Here is a 21,255-nt window from a genome sequence, read left to right as displayed (position 1 = left end):
AGAGAAATTGATGAAGAAGGTTGAAAACAAGTTTGGAGCGACGTACTAAAAAGTTTTGCAAACTTTAGCAGAGTATACGTACCTGATGAGGCTAACGTACTTTTCGAAAGCATATGGTTTTCAGATTACACGAAATTCCAATGTTCAATAATACGTAGCTGGTACAAAAAAGGAATTCGGCTCATAAATGATTTGTTTAACGAAAATACAGGGACCTTACATACCAAAGAGAGCCTCGAAAATGCTTACGACGTGAAGATGACATTTTTATGTTATTCGAGCTTAATCAGGAGCTTACCTGATTACATAAAAAACCAACAAATAGATAAAACACTTGGGCCGATAATGCCACATAGAATGTGCGTGGTGTTAAACAATGAAAAATTTTCACGTCAAGCGTACGAAGCAAATGTAAAACATAAGCAGTTAGAAATACGGAATGCTAATGAACGCCAAAAAGCAAAGTGGATCAGAGATATTGGGGGTTTTGAGGAAAATAGCCTTGCAATCTTAAAAAAGGCCACAAAGTCAGCAAAACTGATAATGTTTCAATATAAACTCATAAATCGCATATATGCGATTTATGAGTTTATATTGAAACATTATCAGTTTCAATTCGTTGCTACTATAGTAGCAACGAATACCTACCTTAAGACTATACACATAAAAGACGAAGATACTTGCACGTTCTGTAAAGTAGAACCGGAAACACTGGTTCATATGTTCTGGCATTGTAATAAAGTAAAGTCCTTTATAGCAGATATCAAACGCAGAATTTTAGATCCGTACGAAATACGCCTCCCTATAAACAGCAAAACTTGGTTCTTCCTAATCGATGCAAATCCACAACAGACACATATATTGGCTTTAGCAAAAATGGTCATATGAAGCAAGGTTACGAAATATCACACCAGAGGTGACACACCTAATAAACAAACTGAAAATTGTTGTAGAAATAGAACAACAAGCAGCTAATCGCATAAACAAACAAATAGAATTCGAGAAAAAGTGGGGAAGACTAAAAAGTATCGTCGTACAAAACGATGCACATTAACTGCCGTATATTTTTTTACACAAATCTTTGTACGTCAATCCATAACACAGTTGCACACTTGCAGCACTCTTGCCTGCAAATGCATGCATTTGCATGCATTGTGGGCATGTAAATTGTATCTTCATGCAATTTGCATCTCATGTGAGATCAGTTTGCATCATTGCATGATGTAGGCTGATCTGCATGAGGAATAGAAATACGTAAAAACACTTAAAAATACATACATAAAATGCATACAATAAATACATAGTATACAGTATACATAAATATACACATCATATTTATAAAACAAACATGCCACAAACACCCGGATGATCCCCAAGGTCACGAGCTCGCCGGTCGCGGGAAGGGACTAGCGGCTGTTTTGTCTTGCATGTGACGTGTGAAAGGAGCAAAACAAAGTAGAAAATAGTAGAGATTCCAGTCACGCCGCCGCCGCCTCGATCGCCCCGGTGACCGGGCTGGCCGAGTCGCCGGCGCGTCTTCCGCCGGCGTCGCTCGCTGCATCGCCGGTGTCATTGATGGTTGATAGTCATTGATAGCTGTTAAAAGTTGATATAAAAACTGTTCTGTATTGATAAATGTAAACCTCTGGGCTTTGTTAAATAATTTGTATTTTTTGCAGTGTTGTTATCCTTATCTTGTGTTGAACGTTTCACCCGGACCTTGCCTCGCTGTTTTGCTCACTCTGACTTGTTTGGTTGCCTGTTCGCTGTTGGAGCAGTGCCGCAAAGACCGGTCCCGCGGTGGTGCCATGTGTGCCTTGACCTGTGTAGTGCAACTTTTAAATTAAAAAAAGAAACCCCACTACGGACACTAAACACATCTCATATCACGGAGGTCAGCGTGTGAACATGCGAGATCATCTTGGTTGACCTTAGAAAGGTCAATATACAATGTAAAGATCATGTCCAGTCAAATTCTGACATAAACCACACGGAACAGCTTCGTTCTTGTCGATGAGATCACGTCCAGTTACGGTATGTACGATTTTGTCAAAACGGTGGGAGGTTGTACTTATTATGACGTCATAGCTCGGTGAACTGACATGACCCAATTTTTTTTGTCTAGCAAAAGTTGTGCAAAGGATACCCCAGAGGCTATTGAAAATTTCAGCACGATCCGACTAATAGTTCAGCGCGCATCGCAAAAACAACTCAGGGGGGGGGGGTCGCATCGACCCCTCCCCTGTCAGGGCGATGGTTAAGTCACCTCACGAATCACGACAAATTAGTCGACTAATATGCAACAAAATCATTGACTAATGACTGACTAATGACTAACAAACATTTTGGTTGACTGACTTTTGACTGACTAAAAAAGTGCTTGACTAACGTTAGTCGACTAATTTTTGACTAATGACTAATATTCATTTCCACCTCTACTTCTAACCTGACTCCAGGGTCACGTAGCGACAAGCGCGGTGGTAGGCGGCTTTCTAAAGAGCGTTGAAATCATGAGAAATTACTTCAGTCATGTTGCAGTTCAGACCAAAGCCCACGTCGTCATGTTCATCGAAGGAAAAGTTTCGCCTTTTTCGACACTCGAGGACATATAAAGCTATAGCGCGCTGAAAGTGGGTTTGATAGCTCTCTAACGCGCGCAATCAGCCATGGGGGGGGGGGCGTATCGGCCAAACCCGATCATCTAACAAAAATTTAAGAAGGCTAGAAAGACGAGAAAAAGCAACGGATAGCTGTAGGATGCTTCAGAATCGTAGAGGTCATTTTTCGATTAGGTCATCGCTGAGGTCGTTGAAGATAAAGTAATGATAAAAATGATAAACACAAAGAAAAGATTACGAAGAAAAAATTATTGTTTTTATATCTTTCACAAATGACCGTATAACTCGTGAACCAAAGAGCAACTCATCTGCTTCGCGATGAGTTACAACATACAGCTTCGCGAACAACTCATTCGATAGGCCTTTCAAAACGCTTTCGCTTTTATTATTTGACCTCAATGGCTCTTGTCAACGGTTTCGCAACAGAGCAGAGGGCAAATCCATCTAAATAGTCACATTTTACCACAAAAATTTTGCTAAGAATTTTGCAACAACTTTGGTGAGAAAAACTGAGACATTTACATTTTACTTTGTCATCGTTTTCTCGTCAACATGCATCGAATGAGCTACCTATAATTTCACATAAAAAGTTCAACTTCAAAACGTGACCGCAGATCAAGGTCATGAATTGCGCTGTCCATCAAATATGGGCAGAAATGGTCGTGTTTCTGTAAATATGCTGTTGTTTTTGACGTGCCTCTTCAGATCACGAGCTATTTGTCCTTTTCCCCGATTTGGCTGGTAATGTTAAGGACAAAGATCTGACCTGACCGGGCTGACCACAGATCAGACTCAGAGTGTTAACAAAGTTTAAAATCAGAAACTCATATTCAATGATTATTCAAATGGTTTTGCGAGTTTCCAAAAATTCGGCAAAACAGCGACCGCTTTCGTTGTTGTTAAGGGGCCACCATTTGGTTGAGGGGGCCCACTTTGCTGGGGGGGGGGGGGCCCATCGCGAACGTCTCTCACCCCCGTCTCCATGGAGTTCTGGCTGCGCCACTGTGGAAAGGCGTTGGCTTTGGTTGCTTCTGAATGTTATAATGACTATAGCCAGCGATGGTGCAGATAGCCCTTCCTGACTTCCAATTGCTGCATCTACGCTCGTCATCTGCTCCAACAGAGCCAGCCAGCAGGAGTGCAATGTCATATTACCGGCTGCAGAATGCAGCGGAAGCTAGCGAGCAGTGATCACCCAATCGAAAAAAAAAACGCTCCAAACAAAACCACAGAGCCGTAATTTTGTTTTGTTTTGTTTTGTTGGGTTAGGCCCTTTCGGTCGACAAGACCATTGCAGAGCCGGAAGGATGATAGGAATTAGGGGGAGACATTGGTCTGGGCAGGCACCCTAGTGAGTCGCCGGGGCTGAGCCCGTCCAGAGGACAGGCCACCCAGCCCCAAGGCACTCACTACACCCGGCTACGGGGTGCGCTCCCTCAGGAGCAGCGGTGCCGCTCCAAGGGAGCAGCCCGCATGAGATAAAGTTGCCTGCCCAGCCCGGAAGGGGGTTGTGGCGTGGAGGAGAAGGATTTCAGTGTCCTGAGGATAGAAGCACGGACAGGTGGAGCCGTAATAAAAAACATTAGCTATGTAATCGGTGCTGATAGTGAATGAGGAGAATAACAATAATTGATAAAGATGGTAGCAAGATTTTTTCCAGCACTAGCCCGAACATTGATGGTGCTGCCACCTGCTTCGAAGTCAGTGGTACGTTTAGTTTCAACTACGGCCAGCAGAGTACCTGAATATGTTCCGATCATGGCTTTACCAAAGAAATTCAAGGTTCGCATCAAAAAATTCTCCAGAATGCTAAATTCAATGTTTGCAAATGTCAAACATGCTTCAAAAGAAGAAAGAATAGACGCAACTACTTTGACCGATAAAAGAACTTCGAATAGCTAAAGGTCAAATCCCCAGCCAAAATAGTACCATACAATGGTTTAAACAGTTTCCTCCCTCTCACCAGGACCAACCCATTCACATTCTTCTGTCCAGCACGGTTCAAACATTTTATGCAATAATGCAGGACGTGCAACTACCGGGACCTAACTATTGGCCAAAGTGGCAAAATCTTGTTACGGAACAGGATGTCTTGTAGAACATACGAACTACCGTCAACTCTCAACTCAATAACGCGAGTTCCCCGGCGGATGAAGCAGCGGTCGATGGCACCGTTCTTGTCAGGCTGCCTTCTGATATAGCGACCATCGATGTTGTATTGTTTTCTAGTGCATAAACTATTTCCATCAGGGGTCCCGGGTCAGAATGTAAATAGCAGAGCCCAAATACAATACACGCACGTTACACGATGCATTTTTTTTTTCGAGAGTAGCGGTTACTCCCCCCCCCCCCAGCTAGTGCGCAGTCGTCCCCTGCCCCTCCCAAGTCAGCGCAAAGCCGTCATCTGTCCCCTCCCCTAACTAGCTCCCAGTCACCTCTCCTTCCCCCGGGCAGTGCCCAGCCATCCCCAGTCCCACAGCGCCACTCACGTGTCGGAACTGGCGGATGGCGCCCGTTGATTCTCAGCGAGTCGGCGGCGATCTCGGCGAACTCACTGCCACGGCCCGAGTCGTGGCAGTGCAGCTGGCGCAGGCTGGCCGCTGAGCGGGGGTGGTGGCACGAGGTGCACGTCTCCGGCTGAGAGTGCTGGCGCACGATCTTGTCGCGGCTGGTGGAGGGCGCGCCGAGCGCGGCCGGGCCGCCGCCGCGCGCGCCCACCACCGAGCACACCGAGTCGCGCGAGCCCACCCGGTGGATGTTGATGCACGAGCAGCGGCGGCGCGCCAGCGTCTGCGGACACAGGTAGGTGCGCCGGCAGTGCAGCTCGATGTCGGGGAAGCTGCGCGCGGCGCCCTCCTGGCCGCCGGACGGCTCTCCGGAGAGCGGCGGCAGCGTCAGCAGCGGCACGGCTCGCACGTCATCGGCCGGCTCTGTGGTGATGACGGGCCGCTGCCGCGGCGGTGGCGGCGTGTCCTCGGGCGGCAGCAGGTTCTCGGTGGAGCCCTGCCGGCCGCAGGGCGACAGCGGGGACATGGCCGACCGCTCCATGCTCCCGGCGGACGGTGGCTGTTCACGGTTTGATTCTTTGCTCAGGGCGGTGAGGCGGCGACCTCAGCGCGCCGCGGCGCCGCAGGTGACCACGTCTGAAACAGAGGGCGCCCAGGTCAGCGCGATGGTAGCGACACCGTCACCCCTGGCGGCCACATTCCGAGCTGCAGCTCACAGCTCCGCCCGGGTGGTGGCGCGTTGATCACTGATCAGTCCAATACCACTCCAATTGGCTGGGGACGAAAGGCATCGCCATTCGACACGATTTGCAGCCGGTTCGCTGGGCGGGATGGATGAGTATGAGTCCCGTCTCCACGTCGGAGCTATAAATACATCTGTCTGGAGGTCAGAACGTCAGATTGCTCAACACCCAACAGATGGGTCGTGATTTTCCATTGCCTAGACGTTTGTCGCTCCACATCGCGCTTATCATTCTAGCCCGACTCACACTAAATGGATTACACGAGCCAAAAAGTAGTTCATTAGAGCGCTAGTTAGCCGTAAAACAGGGCCGTATCGTGACTATGTTGCCAAGGGCGTCGCCTGACGCGTCGCCATCATTTGTCGGCACTAGGGCCATTGACCGCTTATTAGCCTGTTGCCGAGCGCATTGAGCGCCACTGGACGCTTCCAGAGAGGCCCTCAATCGACTGCACTCTGTAATGCAGCTCGCTCTCTGAAGCACAGGGCGGCGGCGGCCGGCCGGGCGTCCCAGCGGCGCCGTGTCGATACCGGGACGGCCAGCGGCCGCTGGAGGAGACGGACCGACCGCCGCTCCCATAAACAATGTCGGCCGTGCACCGGATTAAACGCGGGCCCTAACCAATAACCATAACGGCCTGTTCAGACTGCAGTTAATGGCCCCAGATAAGGTCACAGCTGGTTGACGGAGGAGCGGAGCCGATGCTCGAGGCGAGCCGACAAGGAAAATCCGACCGGATTATCAGCGATAAAGGATCGAGCCGGGCATGGAGCCAAAGATTTATTATGAGAGGGTGCAAAGCTCTGTAGATATAAGCATTTGCTAGTCACTTATTTTTACTTGTAAGAATACATAGTTTGATTTAGAGTGAACTCTCGTTTTTTTCGTGTTTGTTTTTGTTGTGACCAGGACCAGGACGTCACCAGGACAATCGTCTCGGCTGTAACGCTGCAGAAGATCGAGAAACACCCCTGAAGAAACATATCATCTTCCTCCCTAGCGCATATTCAAAAACTGAATAGGGTAGCGTAGTAAGTGTTTGTTATAGCATTGTGTTCTTGTTATCGATGTTTTTTCCAGCAGCGCTGCGACAGCTACTAGCTTGTGGCAAAAAAGGGAAATCATTTAAGGCGGTATCAATACTTGGTCTGGATTGCTCTCTGCCTGTGTGATAGTGCCAGTAAGGTTCAAGCAATTACCAGAGAAATAATTGGAGAGCACGGATGGGTGTGATGGCGGAATTCGGTAGGAATCTGGGCTCTGACTTCCATGAACATTCTGACATTAATTGGCGAATGCCGAGGAAAATTGCGCCGCGGAACCCAATATTATCGGCACTGGGCGTAGAAATACGTTCGTGGGCGATTCCAATAGTTGTATGCATGGAATGTTTCCGGTTCAGCGAACCTTACATTACATACGGTGCAAAAGGGTATTTGAATAATGTTTGGCATGGAGCATAAAGTGTTGGCAGGCGACCGATCGTTGCATTTAAATACAGCCCACAGAGTCCCGGCCACAGGAACCAGTAACGGATGGGACTGGACAGGGACCTGCATTACCCTATCACAAGAATAAACAGGGCGACAGCTCTGCCGTCGTGTGGAGCCGACCTTTCTCTGATTCACGGCTACTAATTCCACTCCAGCCCGCCGGCCACACAATAGCGGACCATTTACCGTGCAAACATGGCCGGACGTGTGTTGTGACGGGTCAAATACCGTGGCCGGGCTTCAAACGTTCGGCGGAGTGGTTATAACAGGGTAGGGGCCTGTCACACAAGGTCCTTAGCAGTGGTTATAACAGGGAGTGGATCTGTCACAGAGGGGCCTTAGCAGCGTTTATAGCTCGGAGTGTGTCTGTTAAATGGGCCTTAGCAGTGGCTAGTGGCTACACCCGTCTCACAGGTGCCTTAGCAGCGGACTGGTGTTTGATTCATCTGTGATTGAATCGATTGGATTGAATCAAACAAAATTTGTTGAATCAAAAAGGTTTGATTAACCGTCAGGATTGTTTGATTCACAAGTCATGATTGAATCAAACGCATTGGGAATCAGGGTTGATTGAATCAAAAATATTAATGATTCATGAACTTAAAAAAAATGAAGTGAACGAACATAGTTCATTATCAACAATCACTACTGCCATTACATGACCACAAAAAGAACACAACAAATACAATACTATCCCTGATATTTTGTATATTTTATTTTTAATTGAATCAAAAAAGAATCATTCAAAAAAAAATTGGCTGAATCAAACGTGAAACATTCCTTTTATTGTTTTTTGATTCTCTGAATCAAAAGGAATCGATTCACCAAATTTTTTGAAGGAATCAAACGGTGATTGAATCAAACAAAAATCAAATGAATCAATGATTGAATCGATCCGAAAAAGGTGAACCAAAAACCAGTCTGCTTAGCAGGGGTAGCACTGAAGGATCTATTTTTGAGAGGGTCTCGGTTTCTCGGGGGCCTGACAGCACCCGTCAAAGTAAAGGTGACGGTTAAACGTGAGTTTGATAATAGAAGTGAGGTGAAATGAGATGAAGTGAGGTGAAGTGAGGTAAAGTGAAGGTAGGGTGAGGTGAGGTAATGTAAGGTGAGGTAAGGTGATGTAAGGTGAGGCTATTACTCATAGTCACACATCAAGTCGCACTTTTGCACACTGTCAGCCGCCTCTCGGCTCTCGGCAGCCCTCCAGATCCTCAGATGTCACGACTGGCTGGTTTATATCGTCCGCGCGCCACAGGTAACCACCGTACCGTGCCCAGTGTCCCGTGACAGCCACATCCGGGGAACTCGGCCTTAGTGCGAGCTCCACCAAAACCTGGATCAGGCCGGGAAGACCGCCAACATCCTTTCCTCGTTAGATGATAACTCATCGGTCTTTTTTGTCCTCAGCAAGTACCCATCCCTCCCTTGATCAGTGACCCTGTTTCAGGCGGGTGCGGCTATTCCTCAGTGTAGGAGGCTGCCGAAAGGGTCCTGTTGGGGCAATCTTTGGTGGTCTGTCTCGAGACGGGCTGAGCCCACCCGGCGCGGCGGGACGCCCGCTGCTGATCGCTACATTCCGCCAATCTTCCCCTCCGCTCCTACCTCCCACTCCAAGGGGCCGAAATGGTTTTTCCGAAGGGCAAAAATGGTCTTGATTGCCTGAAAGGGATTATACCAACAGTGCAAAATGCTTATGACCGCCTATTGAGTTCCCACCGGGCCACGACACATCCAGCAGATCAAGATGCCTGAAAACTACGCTGAGCGGCCACCATATAGACTGTCCCGCAGGACAGTCCTGTGTTGCGGAACAGCCTACCACTTCAGGGCAGACTCAGCTCGGAGCAGACGGCACATCACATTACGCACCGCATGCAGGTCGGGTATGCTTCCGAAACAACTATTTTTGTGCAATGCTACGCTATGCAATCCATGCAATGCGAAATTTTGCTTATTTCTAGCGCATATGTGTCAGAACAAAATTAAGATGCCTGAAAACATAGCCCATAGGTACCATTCCCTTCCACGCTTTCGGTACCCCGCCTCCCGACTTCCGAGGCACAGGCAAATGCATGTAGGTTTCTCATGCCCCCATTTCTGAAGGATGACGATCACCAGAGCCGAACACCATCGAGCCAGGCGAGGATTCCGCCTTTTCCACCAGCCCTGTCACCGAGACCGTCCCTTCCATAAGCCATGACAACAGTACCGCCTTTTCCTTTAAGCCATGCGGCCAGCTTGCGGACGTTGGTTTTTTGCCGGTGTTGTGATCGGGCCACTCTGTATGATGGCTGCTCGCCGGCCCTGCCGCGGCATTGTCCCAGGGGGGACGACTGGCGGGGCGGGGCGATTGTTCATTGTTTGCTGCTCGTGCCGTCCCTGCCCGGGCCTTATCAGGCGGCCGAGAGAGCCGGCAGCGCAGACCAACTCTAATGGCCCGACGTCCGCCCGGCGGCTGCATTGTCTCAGCACGGCACACGGAGGGTCGCTCCGCTTCCCCACAACCGGAGACAGGAGAGATGGACTGTCGCGGCCTGAGAGCGAGCTGAGACACAGAGGTGGGAAGACTGAGCCAAGAAGAGGTGTTTGGGACTGGGCCAGCCCGAGTCTGACAGCTTCTGTCCTCATTTCTTTTCATCGTTAGCTGCTTAATGACTGATTAAGCAGCGTTAGCTGCTTAATAGAAAGGCTTCTGGAAATTTATGTTCGCAGCAAACATTGCAACATTGCTGCTCTCATGATCATTTACATTTACTTCCGTTGATAATTCACATAGGATGGGTTTTCAAATATTTCGGGTAGAGAATCGATATTAAACAAAAAAATCAAATTTGTAATTGATAGATGACGTCAAACTTAACCCTCGCCCGTATTGGTGTTTTTCCAGCCGCGAACGTATAAGGGGGGGGGGTCCGTTGGACCCCCCTTGCCGTTTCGCCCCTGATCGAGCTAGAGCTTCGCGGAAAAAACGAGCGTGTTGCCCGTGACGAGAGGAAGCCGATGATACCCAATTTTAAGGTCCTAGGTCATTAGTTGACCTTGCAGGTCAGGTCAATGACCCCACAGGCGGGAAAATCGGGACCTGTTAGAACGTCGTAAAGTGTGGCTACTATGGGGTTTTTCGGGGTGCTGATCACGAATATCATGCTAGTTTTGATCACAGATGATGTCTTCATGTATTCAGGCCAGGTCGGGTCAGGTCAGGTCAGGTCAACCAGTAAGGGTATTCGTAGTAGGTGGCAACCGCCTTTGACAGCTTCGTAACATGTTACGAAGGCACCAAAACTACTTCGTTAATGTTTATATGGTTGCTAAATTCGAATTCAGCTCCAAAAACTGGCCTAGAAACATGTAAAACTCGAAAAAGTGAACCGAGGTCATCAAAGGTCAATGACCTGACCTGACCTTCAGGTGACCTTGACACCCACCCTAATACATGGGGGCAAAACATCATATCACATGTTTGAACGCTTGAAACCACGAAAAGACTGCAAACGCGCGGCTAATGCGAGCCGACATACGCCGAATCGCGATTCCAGCCAAACATGGTCTCGAAAAGTAGGTCACAGGTCAAAGGTCATTTGGGTCAGGGTCATGAATTTTTCAGGGTAGGTGTGAAATTGATGAACGCGAGGGTACTGAAAGTTTCGTCGCGATCGGCCGCTTTTTACGCGAGTTATTCGCGAAAAACCATGGGGGGTCCGTTCGACCCCCCCCCCCCTATACGGGCGAGGGTTAACTTAAAACCCTCGCATGTGTGCGGCGTTTGCCAGCTTCTAATGTGTAGGGGGGGGGTCGGTTGGACCCCCCCCCTTGCCGTTTGGCCCCTGGTCGAGCTAGAGCTTCGCGGAAAAAACGAGCGTGTTGCCCGTGACGAGAGGAAGCCGATGATACCCAATTTTAAGGTCCTAGGTCATTGGTTGACCTTCCAGGTCAGGTCAATGACCCAAAGTCGGGAAAATCGGGACCTGTTAGAAAGTCGTAAAGTGTGGCTGCTAAGGGGTTTTTTCGGGGTGCTGATCACGAATATCGTGTTAGTTTTGATCACAGATGATGTCTTGAAGCATTTAGACCAGGTCGGGTCAGGTCAGGTCAGGTCAACCAGTAGGCGTCGTGACGGGTATTCGTAGTACGTGTCAACCGCCTCTGACAGCTTCGTAACATGTTACGAAGTCACCAAAACTACTTCGTAAATGTTCAAATGGTTGCTAAATTCGAATTCAGCTAAAAAAACTAGCCTAGAAACATGTAAAACTCGAAAAAGTAACCCGAGGTCACCCGAGGTCACCAAAGGTCAATGACCTGACCTGACCTTCAGGTGACCTTGACACACACGGGAGTAACATCAAATCACATGTTTGAACGTTTGAAACCACGAAAAGCTTGCAAACACGCGGCTAGTGCGAGCCGACATACGCGAAATCGCGATTCCGGCCAAACATAGTCTCGGAAAAGAGGTCACAGGTCAAAGGTCATTTGGGTCAGGGTCATGAAATTTTCAGGGTAGGTGTCAAATTGATCAATGCGAGGGTACTGAAAGTTTCGTCGCGATCGACCGCTTTTTACGCGAGTTATTTGCGAAAAACCATGGGGGGGGGTCCATCCGACCCCCCCCCTACACATGCGAGGGTTAATCAAACTTAGTACCAAAATTATGTAGATACTTCAATTCGAATGGTTGTTCTATTCACTTGCCATTCTATCTGACACCAAACACAGAACTGATAAGCCCTGATGGTAAGAAAACATTTGCTCTTACGATATGGAAGCTGAGCTGAATTGCTAAATTTTTCTTAGCTTAAAACTTATACCGTCCCGGCCGTGGCTTGTTTGTGCTTGTAGTGATAAACACAAACAATAGAAAACATCCATCCACAGGGCCACTCAGCAGTGTAAATAAAACGAAGTCATTCAAAACATAGCCCCTACACCTCAGTGATACACACAGTCCAAATACATACTGAGGAAAAAATGTAATTAACTGTCCGCTATACCTATATCTTTCACTTACTACCAGTCTACTGAAATGTCAATGGCTCGTCATAGCGGTAGAAATGCCGCCATCGGACAGCGTCTTTTTATGCTGTTCACCGTCCAAAATATACAAGCTAGCATGACGCATCCTCCAACTTTGATAGTTATTTATTTAGCTTTCAACTTTGGGCATCGTTTGTCACAAAGGGCGGCCTCCGTATATCCTCTATTCAGTGTTGACGGCAGGCTCCTTTCAGCGCGCGCCAGAGAAGCGGCGCCCTCCGCCCTGCGGGGGTCGCTCGTCACATCCGTCGCCGGCCCGCGGAGGTCGGCCGTCGCGCGCCGGACCAAATGAAATGGACCGGCGAGAGCGGGTCACTTAGTGCCGACTTTTTACCAACACGTCTAATCAATCAGCTCAAGTGGAGCTGGGGAAAAGGGGATGAGATGGGATGGTTCGCCACCTCGCAGACACGTCAATAGACACTCGGCACGGCTTTGGGTACGATACAGGCAGCCGGGGCGGCCATAAACCAGTCAGTACCCCTCCCTCCGCTCCCCTTCCCCCGCCCCAACGAGACTGGGCTGTTTGTGGGGACACGCTCTGTTGGCTGACAAATATTGACATTGGAGACAATTTGTCAGTTATTTATTCAGGACCCTGGCTTGAGAGAGCTTTCCGCAGATCGGACCCATCGTCCTTCACGGCTGTCACGCCGAGAGGAGCCGACTGATCACTTGTAAAGATTGTACGATTAACGAAAAAACCACGTCAGTTATAAAGAGTTACGAAAGTTACGAATGATGCAAAAATTGTAGGCTTACTACAATCCACATAAGCTACAAAATACAGGACACTTGTATTATTTTTAAGGTTTTTACTATTTTGTCGGCTGAATTTCAACTTCTAAACAGACCCAGTTGCCGAATCAAATCTATGTGACAGCACTGTAGCCTACCAGCTTATGGAAAATGGATGTTTCTCGCTTCAAAACATTGTTATAGCTGTTGACTCTTTCCACTCTTCATAGGCGGTCAATAATTTTCAATTTCGTAATCAATTGTGTGCTACTACAATTGTAATGCTGACCTGACCTAAGCTTCAGATGGTTCTTGACCCACCTTCTGAATTCCTGATTCTAATTCCTGACCTAGCTTCAACTGATTCATAACGGATGTGCGTGCATACAGTGGGCATAACAACACATGGTGGCTGCGTCCGCACCACAAATGATTGTGCTGAGTCTGACTGCCTGAGTTCAGTCAACACTACTGTCAGACAGGATTAGTGCGCGCTGTTCAGTCAACACTACCGTCAGACAGGATTAGTGCGCGCTGTTCAGTCAACTATCGTCAGACAGGACTAGTGCGCGCTGTTCAGTCAACACTACCGTCAGACAGCATTAGTGCGCGCTGTTCAGTCAACACTACCGTCAGACAGCATTAGTGCGCGCTGTTCAGTCAACACTACCGTCAGACAGGATAAGTGCGCGCTGTTCAGTCAACTATCGTCAGGTGCGCGCTGTTCAGTCAACACTACCGTCAGACAGCATTAGTGCGCGCTGTTCAGTCAACACTACCGTCAGACAGCATTAGTGCGCGCTGTTCAGTCAACACTACCGTCAGACAGGATTAGTGCGCGCTGTTCAGTCAACTATCGTCAGACAGGATTAGTGCGCGCTGTTCAGTCAACACTACCGTCAGACAGGATTAGTGCGCGCTGTTCAGTCAACTATCGCCATAACTCAGACAGGATTAGTGCGCGCTGTTCAGTCAACTATCGTCCGAACTCAGACAGGATTAGTGCGCGCTGTTCAGTCAACTATCGTCAGACAGGATTAGTGCGCGCTGTTCAGTCAACACTACCGTCAGACAGGATTAGTGCGCGCTGTTCAGTCAACACTACCGTCAGACAGGATTAGTGCGCGCCGACGCACGTGCCTCGTTTTTTATGCAAAGCTCTAAGCCATTTAGAGGGTATCTGATGGAGGTGTGCATTAATATGTTAATTATTAAATATTAGGTACAATAATAAAACACGTGGTCGTCGGCGAACAGCTAATCAAATAACTATGCCATTGGCAGGATATTGCATTTAATCCGATTTATTCGCTACCAATTTTGTCCGATGCCAATCCTGCAAGTGTTCCCATCAATATTGTATCATTATTTCAGAAGTTCATTGATATGTTGAATAAACCAACAAATAATTAATGATAACTAATGGTAATAAATAAATAATAATAATGATGTTATTTGAAACGTCTTCAGTAATGGTCTTATTAACATTAGCACCCTTTGCTGAGCATGAGCCTTTTAAAACGGTGGCGCATTGTCCGCAAGGGCAACTAACTATGTAGCTAACGCGGCACTTGAGAAACATCCCGCATCAGCACAATCTCCGCATGGACCGTAGTTGGACCCACTACCACCTCAGGCTTGTGTTGCTCCAGAGAATTTTGAACACCACCCAATTGCTGAAATGACAATGAGGTTTGCTTACATCGTGTCTGAGCCGGCCTCGTGATTCCACGAATGCACTGCAGCGCACCGCCGTTGTCCGAAGGTCAGAGAGCACTGAATGGGCAATGGAGAGCAGCAACAGAGATAAACGCTGATAACAATGCTCCAGTGCTATTGATATACAAAAATAGTTTAGGTTGTTTGTATTTTTGACTTCCTTGGCATTGTTGACTGTCTGCGAGTAGCTGCATACTCGTTTCTGCTAGCTTAGTTTCAGCTAACATAGTCAGCAGTCAGCACCAACAAATGGGACACCCAGGCTCATGGGTGAAGCAAAACAACTGGAGCCAACTCAAAAGGCTGCCGAGTAGCGCCGATGAGCGGCGGGTCACGTTTCACAAAGCCAACAGACTGGCTGCCAATGCCCGTCTGGCTCGGCCCGCGGGGCACGGCGGTGGTCCCGGTAACCGTAAACTTGCGTCCCGGTACCTATCCGACGCTGGCCCGCCGTCGGCCGGTCTGCGTCACCGGCTGTGTGCTGCTGGCCTGTAAGAATCCTGCTGTTGGCGGCGGCACGGCCCGTCGGACAGGTTAGAGAGACGTGCTGGCCTTGTTTCGGCATAGCTCTCATGTCTGACAGTCCGTCGGATCGAGTGGACGCGGGGGGCTCTCGAGACGCTCTCGAGACAAGTGCGCAACGAGAAAGGATCCAATTTGAGAGGCATGTAGCAAAAATCATGACGGCTAACTGCCAACAACATCGCAATACCTACGCTGCGGGCTTCGTTCATATCAAGAAGGCACTCGAAGAAATATCGAAATATTCATAATCTGAGCCACTCAGATCACCATGGACTGGTTATAAGAACAACTGGCCAAATCAAGCCATCCAATTTGGCCAAACGAGAAACGAATAAAAAACGGCACATTTACGGCATTTCGGCCGCATTTCCGAAATCAGTCCTTCACACTATGATTTTGTAAATGTTCAAATCGAAATAGGGTAACTTGAGCTAGACATAATGGAAATTGGTCCACTATTCACCAGAACTTAACGTTGTCAGTAAAACATGAATTTACGGATTACGAAATTGCAAACAGAATCAAATCGAATATAGCTCACAGTTCATTCAGCACTGGCATTTCTACATACAAACAGCCGTTGGCTTACGACTCGCGTTTGTTTGTTTTACACCGAACCAGGAACTTCAACAAATAGCTTTATCACAGGTCTCAGAAACGCCGATCTCTAAATTCTCGTCCTGTCCGTTTATATTTTCATCTTTACCTATCCTGGCAGCAATGACTCACCGACCAGACACCGCCGCGCCGGCTGCGGAGATTCACACCCACCGTCCCTGCAGCACCACTGCAGTGGCAGGGTCCTCCGCCTCAATCCCAGCCCCGGTCCCCGGCCCCAATCCCGTCCCTGTCCCTGGCGTCTGCCCTCGTCCCTGCCCCCCCCCCCCCCCCCCGGCGCCCGGGGGCACCGAGACACCGACCTCTGACGTCACGGGGCGGGGCGGGGCGCCAAGTGCATTACCTGGTTCCGGCGGTGCGACCTTTGACCCTGGACATCTGCAGTCAGCTGTCAGCAGCGCCGGCCGAAATGGAGCTCGCGCGCCCGGCACCGTCAAAGTCGCGCCGATAAATTGTGCCGACTGCTGCACGCTACACGACAAACCGACTCGCTGCTGCCGCGACAGAGCGAGCAGTGAGGCCCTACAACTGTCCGGGCTGGCGGGGATGACTGGCCAGCGGCGGCGAAGAGTCCAAACAAGGTGTGATGGGGGTGTCCTCATAATAAGCATACGAATGGACCGCGAGGTTAAGCTTTACTTATAGGTAAGCCTTTTACGCTGTGGGATGCTAGGATGTATCGATGAGTCAAATTGCCTGGGAAGCCATGGAATAACACTGAACACTTGCCAAAATGGACAAGAAGCCTATTGAAATTATTTTTTGTCTCAGATTTGTTTGGTAACAGTTCGTTACGTAATAAAACAGATGGGCCCGCGATGCAAATGGAAATGTGCGAAGCCATAGACGGCACGTTTGACAAGAACATTTATGTAATAACGTCCTCGGATGTTCTTCGTCAAAAGTGAACGAAGATCGTAGTGGAACTATAAATACTGTCCATTTTTAGCAATGCAACAAGTTCCCTTGATAATATTTGTCACCGGTATGCCATTGTTCTTTTATCAGCCCGGATGGTTGACATAGGATCATCCTAACATATCACCGTCTTAACTTATGCTGTGCAACTCAGCTACCATAACCGTCTTACGTCCATTATGCACATTCACCAATTGGCATCCTAATCGAATGCCTATACTGTAGCGAGTAGCTATAAGCGAGCTGATATTTTTATTTGATCATGAAAGTGATTTTAAATTGTGTACTAATGATCTTTTGGCTTCGTGATTCAAAATGCTGCCCATCTCCTAACCTTTTTGTATGTCTGGCCCTTGTGTCCGTATATTCGCCTTCATTACTATCTCAATCGCCGCATAATGCCCGCCCGCACTCTATCCGAAATCCTGCGGCCTGTAACCAAAGTAGACAGTGCGGGGAAACCTGTCAGTCCCGGCGTTAGTTATTGACCTCTGGTCCCCGTCAGAGCGACATTTCTGCTGCTTCAGCCGCTGCTGTCGGCTCGACGGGGCGGGTCTGTCCACTCCAGGCGCGTCCGGCGTCCTTCTCGTCTCGATTAGTTACCGTCTCCCATCAGTCCGGCTGAAGTCCACTTCTTCAGCCAAAGTTCGGCTGAAGTCTCTCCCTCGGCCTCGTCAGCCCCAGTTCGGCTGAGTCAGTACAGGTCTCCCTGAGGGCGGTACGTTGCGTGGCAGGTGTCACGGAATGCTCGCCTCCGCTCCATCAGGAATGTGACCGCGCCCGTGACGCCTCGGGGACGCTCTGTCGGCGCGGCGGTGACCCCGCTCTGTCAGTTTGTCTGTCACCGGGCCGGACCGCGGACGGTCCGCTGTCCGCGGCCGCAGTCACGAAATCGGCGCTCCGTGTGCATACACGTCGACACGCCAACAGCGCTAATTACATTGGGACTGTTTGCCCGGCGGCCGGGCGGCTGTGACACTGCGGCCGCTGTGGCCGGCACCAAGTCACGCACCGAGTGCCGATAGGCCCTCAGAGATAATTCCCCGATTGATGGGGAGACCGGCGGCCGGCCGTGGCAGCGCCGCTCTCATGGTGTGCTGCAGAGGACCGGACCGGCGCGGCATCCGGCCTCGCCCGTCGGGGGGGGGGGCTGTTTTCACAGGCGCTCATTGCCGGCTATGAATAGCGAGCTGACGAGCCGGGTTATTCTCGTACGGTGATCTCTGTGACTGGGCAACTGGGAGTGGAAATGGCACGGCCAAATGGGCCGACGGATGTCCCATATGAGCTTGCCTTTCCGTCTGATGAGGACGGCAGATTAGAGCAACTGTTCGCTGAAGACGTGGAAAATAACTGTATTGTTACATTTCTACGCAGTCACATTGCTACATCGGTGGAACATATCGTCCGTGTCAGCAGACAGCGCCCAACAGATGTTTGACACGCGATATGTCTTACATAAGCACGTGCCTGTTTTAGCACTCCTCTCCTGGCGCCAGCCCTCTGGACTCGATCACAGTCGACAAGGTTGGGGCCTGCTGGGCCGGCCTTCGCGCAGGTGTCGTGTTTGTGCTATTTGGCCATTCCACAAACACTCAGCGAGCTTCACAAACAAACCAGCACGGCGGGAGTCACACCAGCCGCCGAGCGTCATGGACGCCGGGATCTGGGCCACCAGGCGAGCGGAACCCAGGTATCTGAGTAATAAACTGCCGGCCAGATATACAGTTATACTCAATTTGTATCCACCTCTCCGGGATATTAGGGTCTGCATTGCATTTGCCATCGTCTCGCTTCAATTAGCAGTAGGAAAAAGTATACATAGTAAAAATATGCTGGATGTATTACACTACGTGCCATGTATTGAGTCCCAATCTTTGGTGACCTTGTTCGCCGCCCTTTTCAGCCAGGCGGCGGCCGGCCGCAGCCACCCGGCGACGGGCACGTGTGAGGTTAGCTGACCCGCCCAGGCGAAGATTGACCGCCTGGTCAGCACTCCGGGTGGCTCAGCTGGTGTCACGCTGTCCCGAGACCATCTCAGTGTGCCGTCACCGCCAGACTGCCGTCTCACTCGGAGCCCCAGCATCCGGGCTCCGGCCTCATCCGCTACCCGTTCCGGTGGCTTACACGAGAGCCCGTATGCGGCAAAATGTTCGGCCACCCGCTCAGCAGAGATGAGCGTCTCGTTGACGAGTAGGTCGTCAGCGTACGGGAGCACTGCTTTTGCGATCTCTGGACTTTGATCCAAAACTTCCCGCACTACCACTCGCATGATGCCGCTTGCAACGCTGAGACCAAATCCGACCCTTGTCAGACAATGTCGCTGGCCGTCCACGATTACCGTCTGAAACGGCCACAGCTCCTGGGCCACGTGCAGCTGCAGAAACGCCTTCTTCAGGTCGATGACGGCCACATCGTCGCCGTGTTGCCGCCACTTGCGGAGCTGGTCGCGGCACACATCAGCTTCAGCCGTATGAGCCACCAGGTGCTCATTCAGTTCACGGTAGTCGAGCACCGGCCTGACCTTGTCCTTGGCTTCTTGGGTGACCGCCATGAGCGGAATTAGGCCACGCACCGGCCCGTGTTCCTGCTCATTGTACGGTTGCAGCCACCCTTCCTCGATCCACAGCCGTAACTCTGCGTCGAACCGCTCTTGCGACTCTGCCGGCACGCGATATTGCGGCACAGTATTCTTGAGTTGTTTTGGCTCCTTTCCGTCGGCCCACCTCCACCAAACTGTCCACTTTCCGTCGCTGAACTTAGCCACAAAATCAGCCGTCTCGATTTGTCTGTCCACTGGACCACGCCCCTGAGACACCGCTGCCGACATACCGCTCGATTCTGCCTTTACACCGGCGCACCCCGAACGCTCCCCCGTCACCACTTTACCACCAAAACGCACCTCTCCACCACTAACAAACACACCACCCAGCGCCTCTAACCCGGTCATGCCCAACAGCACGTCAACACCCAACAACCTTTCCGCCACTACCACAGCACGGACCACCGCCCGCCGGCCTTGTGCCTCCAGCAGCACCTCTGCACTCCCGCAGCATCGCACGACACTCCCATTCACCGCGGTCAAGTTTGTCTCACATCGATCCCATTTATCGACACAACCCGCGAACACCACGGTCTCCTCGCAGCCCGTGTCCACCAGCGCGTGACACGGTCGCCCGTCGAGCAGCATCTGGATTACCGGCGCTCTGCTGCCGGCTCGGTGGACGGCGGAGGAGGTGCTGGCGCTGATGCAGCTCCCCCGCCGCAGCCGTTTGGGCACATCCGGGCGATATGACCTGGGCGACCACATATCCAGCATCTGATCGGAGCCGGCCGGCGACTTGACCTTGAAATGTCACGTGATGGCCCACTCGCCGCCGCCGCCGCCGCCCCCGCCGCCGCCGCTGCCGCCGCCGGTGGCGCTGCCGTGACTGCTGTCCTGGACAGTACGGCTCTCGCTCGGTCCAGGACGTACTCGAGAGTGAACTCGTCTCCGAGCCCGTCCCGAACCGCAGCTTGCGCAGCCTCCGGCAGCCCGTTGACGAAGGTGATGGCGATAGCTCTCTCCGGCAGACCTCCCATCAACTCAGCGAGCTGCTGCAGCGCCGCTAAGTACACATCCGCCGTCTCTCCGGGATGAAGGCGACGCCGTGCCATTTCCGCCTGCGCGGTGAACGGGTCCATGGCGAAGGCCCTCAGCAGCTTAGCCTTCACGCTGGGCAGCTGATGACGAGTCGCTGCGGGCATTCGGGACCACACCGCGAAAGCACCGCCGCGCAGGTGAGTCGGCAACACAGCCATCAGGGACACTGATCGCAGCTCGCACAGGAGAGCAGCCTGCTCCAGCCACTCCAGTACGTTTCCAGTTCCGTCGAACTCCGGAATAGTCCTGGCGTCGAACGCCGGAGTCACCTCCATCACCGCTCTTCCCGCGGCGTCACTGGTCTCCTCCTCGACACCCGGCATCTTCTCACCACTTTTCAGAAAAATGCCGAAATAGCTTGTGGCATTCAAACTTTGCGTCTATCGTAGACTGTATTTCTTCACCCTTCAGACATCTCAACGCGCACACCGACCCGTCCTCTCTCTCTCCCGCCCTGCTCTCCACTGCCCGCCCGTCTCCAATATCCAGCCGGGCCGCCCGATATACGGGCCGGCGTGTCCCTGCTGCCGCGCACATGTGTGGCACATGGACCTCCATTTATGACCACTTATGACCCGACGCCGACCCTACGCGACAAGGCTAGAATACAAACTATGTGAACAAACAGAGAGACACATACATATAGGAATATTTTGGAACGTTTGCGTTGCAGTTAGAACGCGTCTAATATTC

The 21,255-nt window shown here is 50.7% G+C and overlaps 2 protein-coding genes across 2 annotated transcripts in view; both read right to left on the bottom strand.

Moving 5' to 3' along the window:
- Nucleotides 1-5,107: 5,107 nt before the first annotated feature.
- The window catches only part of LOC122374579, a gene marked incomplete at its 3' end in the record, with an annotated part of 46,616 nt that continues 30,468 nt past the window's right edge, over nt 5,108-21,255 (bottom strand). Inside the window, exon 2 of the mRNA XM_043353392.1 lies at nt 5,108-5,761. Within this exon, the coding sequence (XP_043209327.1) occupies nt 5,108-5,666 (559 nt within the window). The remainder of the gene's footprint in view (nt 5,762-21,255) is intronic.
- LOC122374578 lies at nt 5,708-20,279 on the bottom strand. The gene is made up of 3 exons (XM_043353391.1): nt 20,266-20,279; nt 18,991-20,215; nt 5,708-5,761 (listed from the first exon to the last, which is right to left on the bottom strand). The coding sequence occupies exons 2-3, from the start codon at nt 20,107-20,109 to the stop codon at nt 5,708-5,710; spliced, it is 1,173 nt and encodes a 390-aa protein (XP_043209326.1). The 5' UTR covers nt 20,110-20,215; nt 20,266-20,279.

The sequence above is a fragment of the Amphibalanus amphitrite genome, unplaced genomic scaffold (genome assembly GCF_019059575.1).
Source record: "Amphibalanus amphitrite isolate SeventyFive unplaced genomic scaffold, NRLGWU_Aamphi_draft 001677F_arrow, whole genome shotgun sequence".
NCBI lineage: Eukaryota > Metazoa > Arthropoda > Thecostraca > Balanomorpha > Balanidae > Amphibalanus > Amphibalanus amphitrite.
This window is presented reverse-complemented; position numbering and strand designations above follow the sequence as displayed.

Excerpts from the sequence above, each read along its gene's own strand:
- LOC122374578 (XM_043353391.1), bottom strand. The coding sequence starts at position 20,109 with ATGCTGCTCGACGGGCGACCGTGTCACGCGCTGGTGGACACGGGCTGC. Across the intron at positions 5,762-18,990 it reads CCCGGATGCTGGGGCTCCGA|ACGTGGTCACCTGCGGCGCC; the intron begins GTGAGACGGCAG and ends CCTCTGTTTCAG.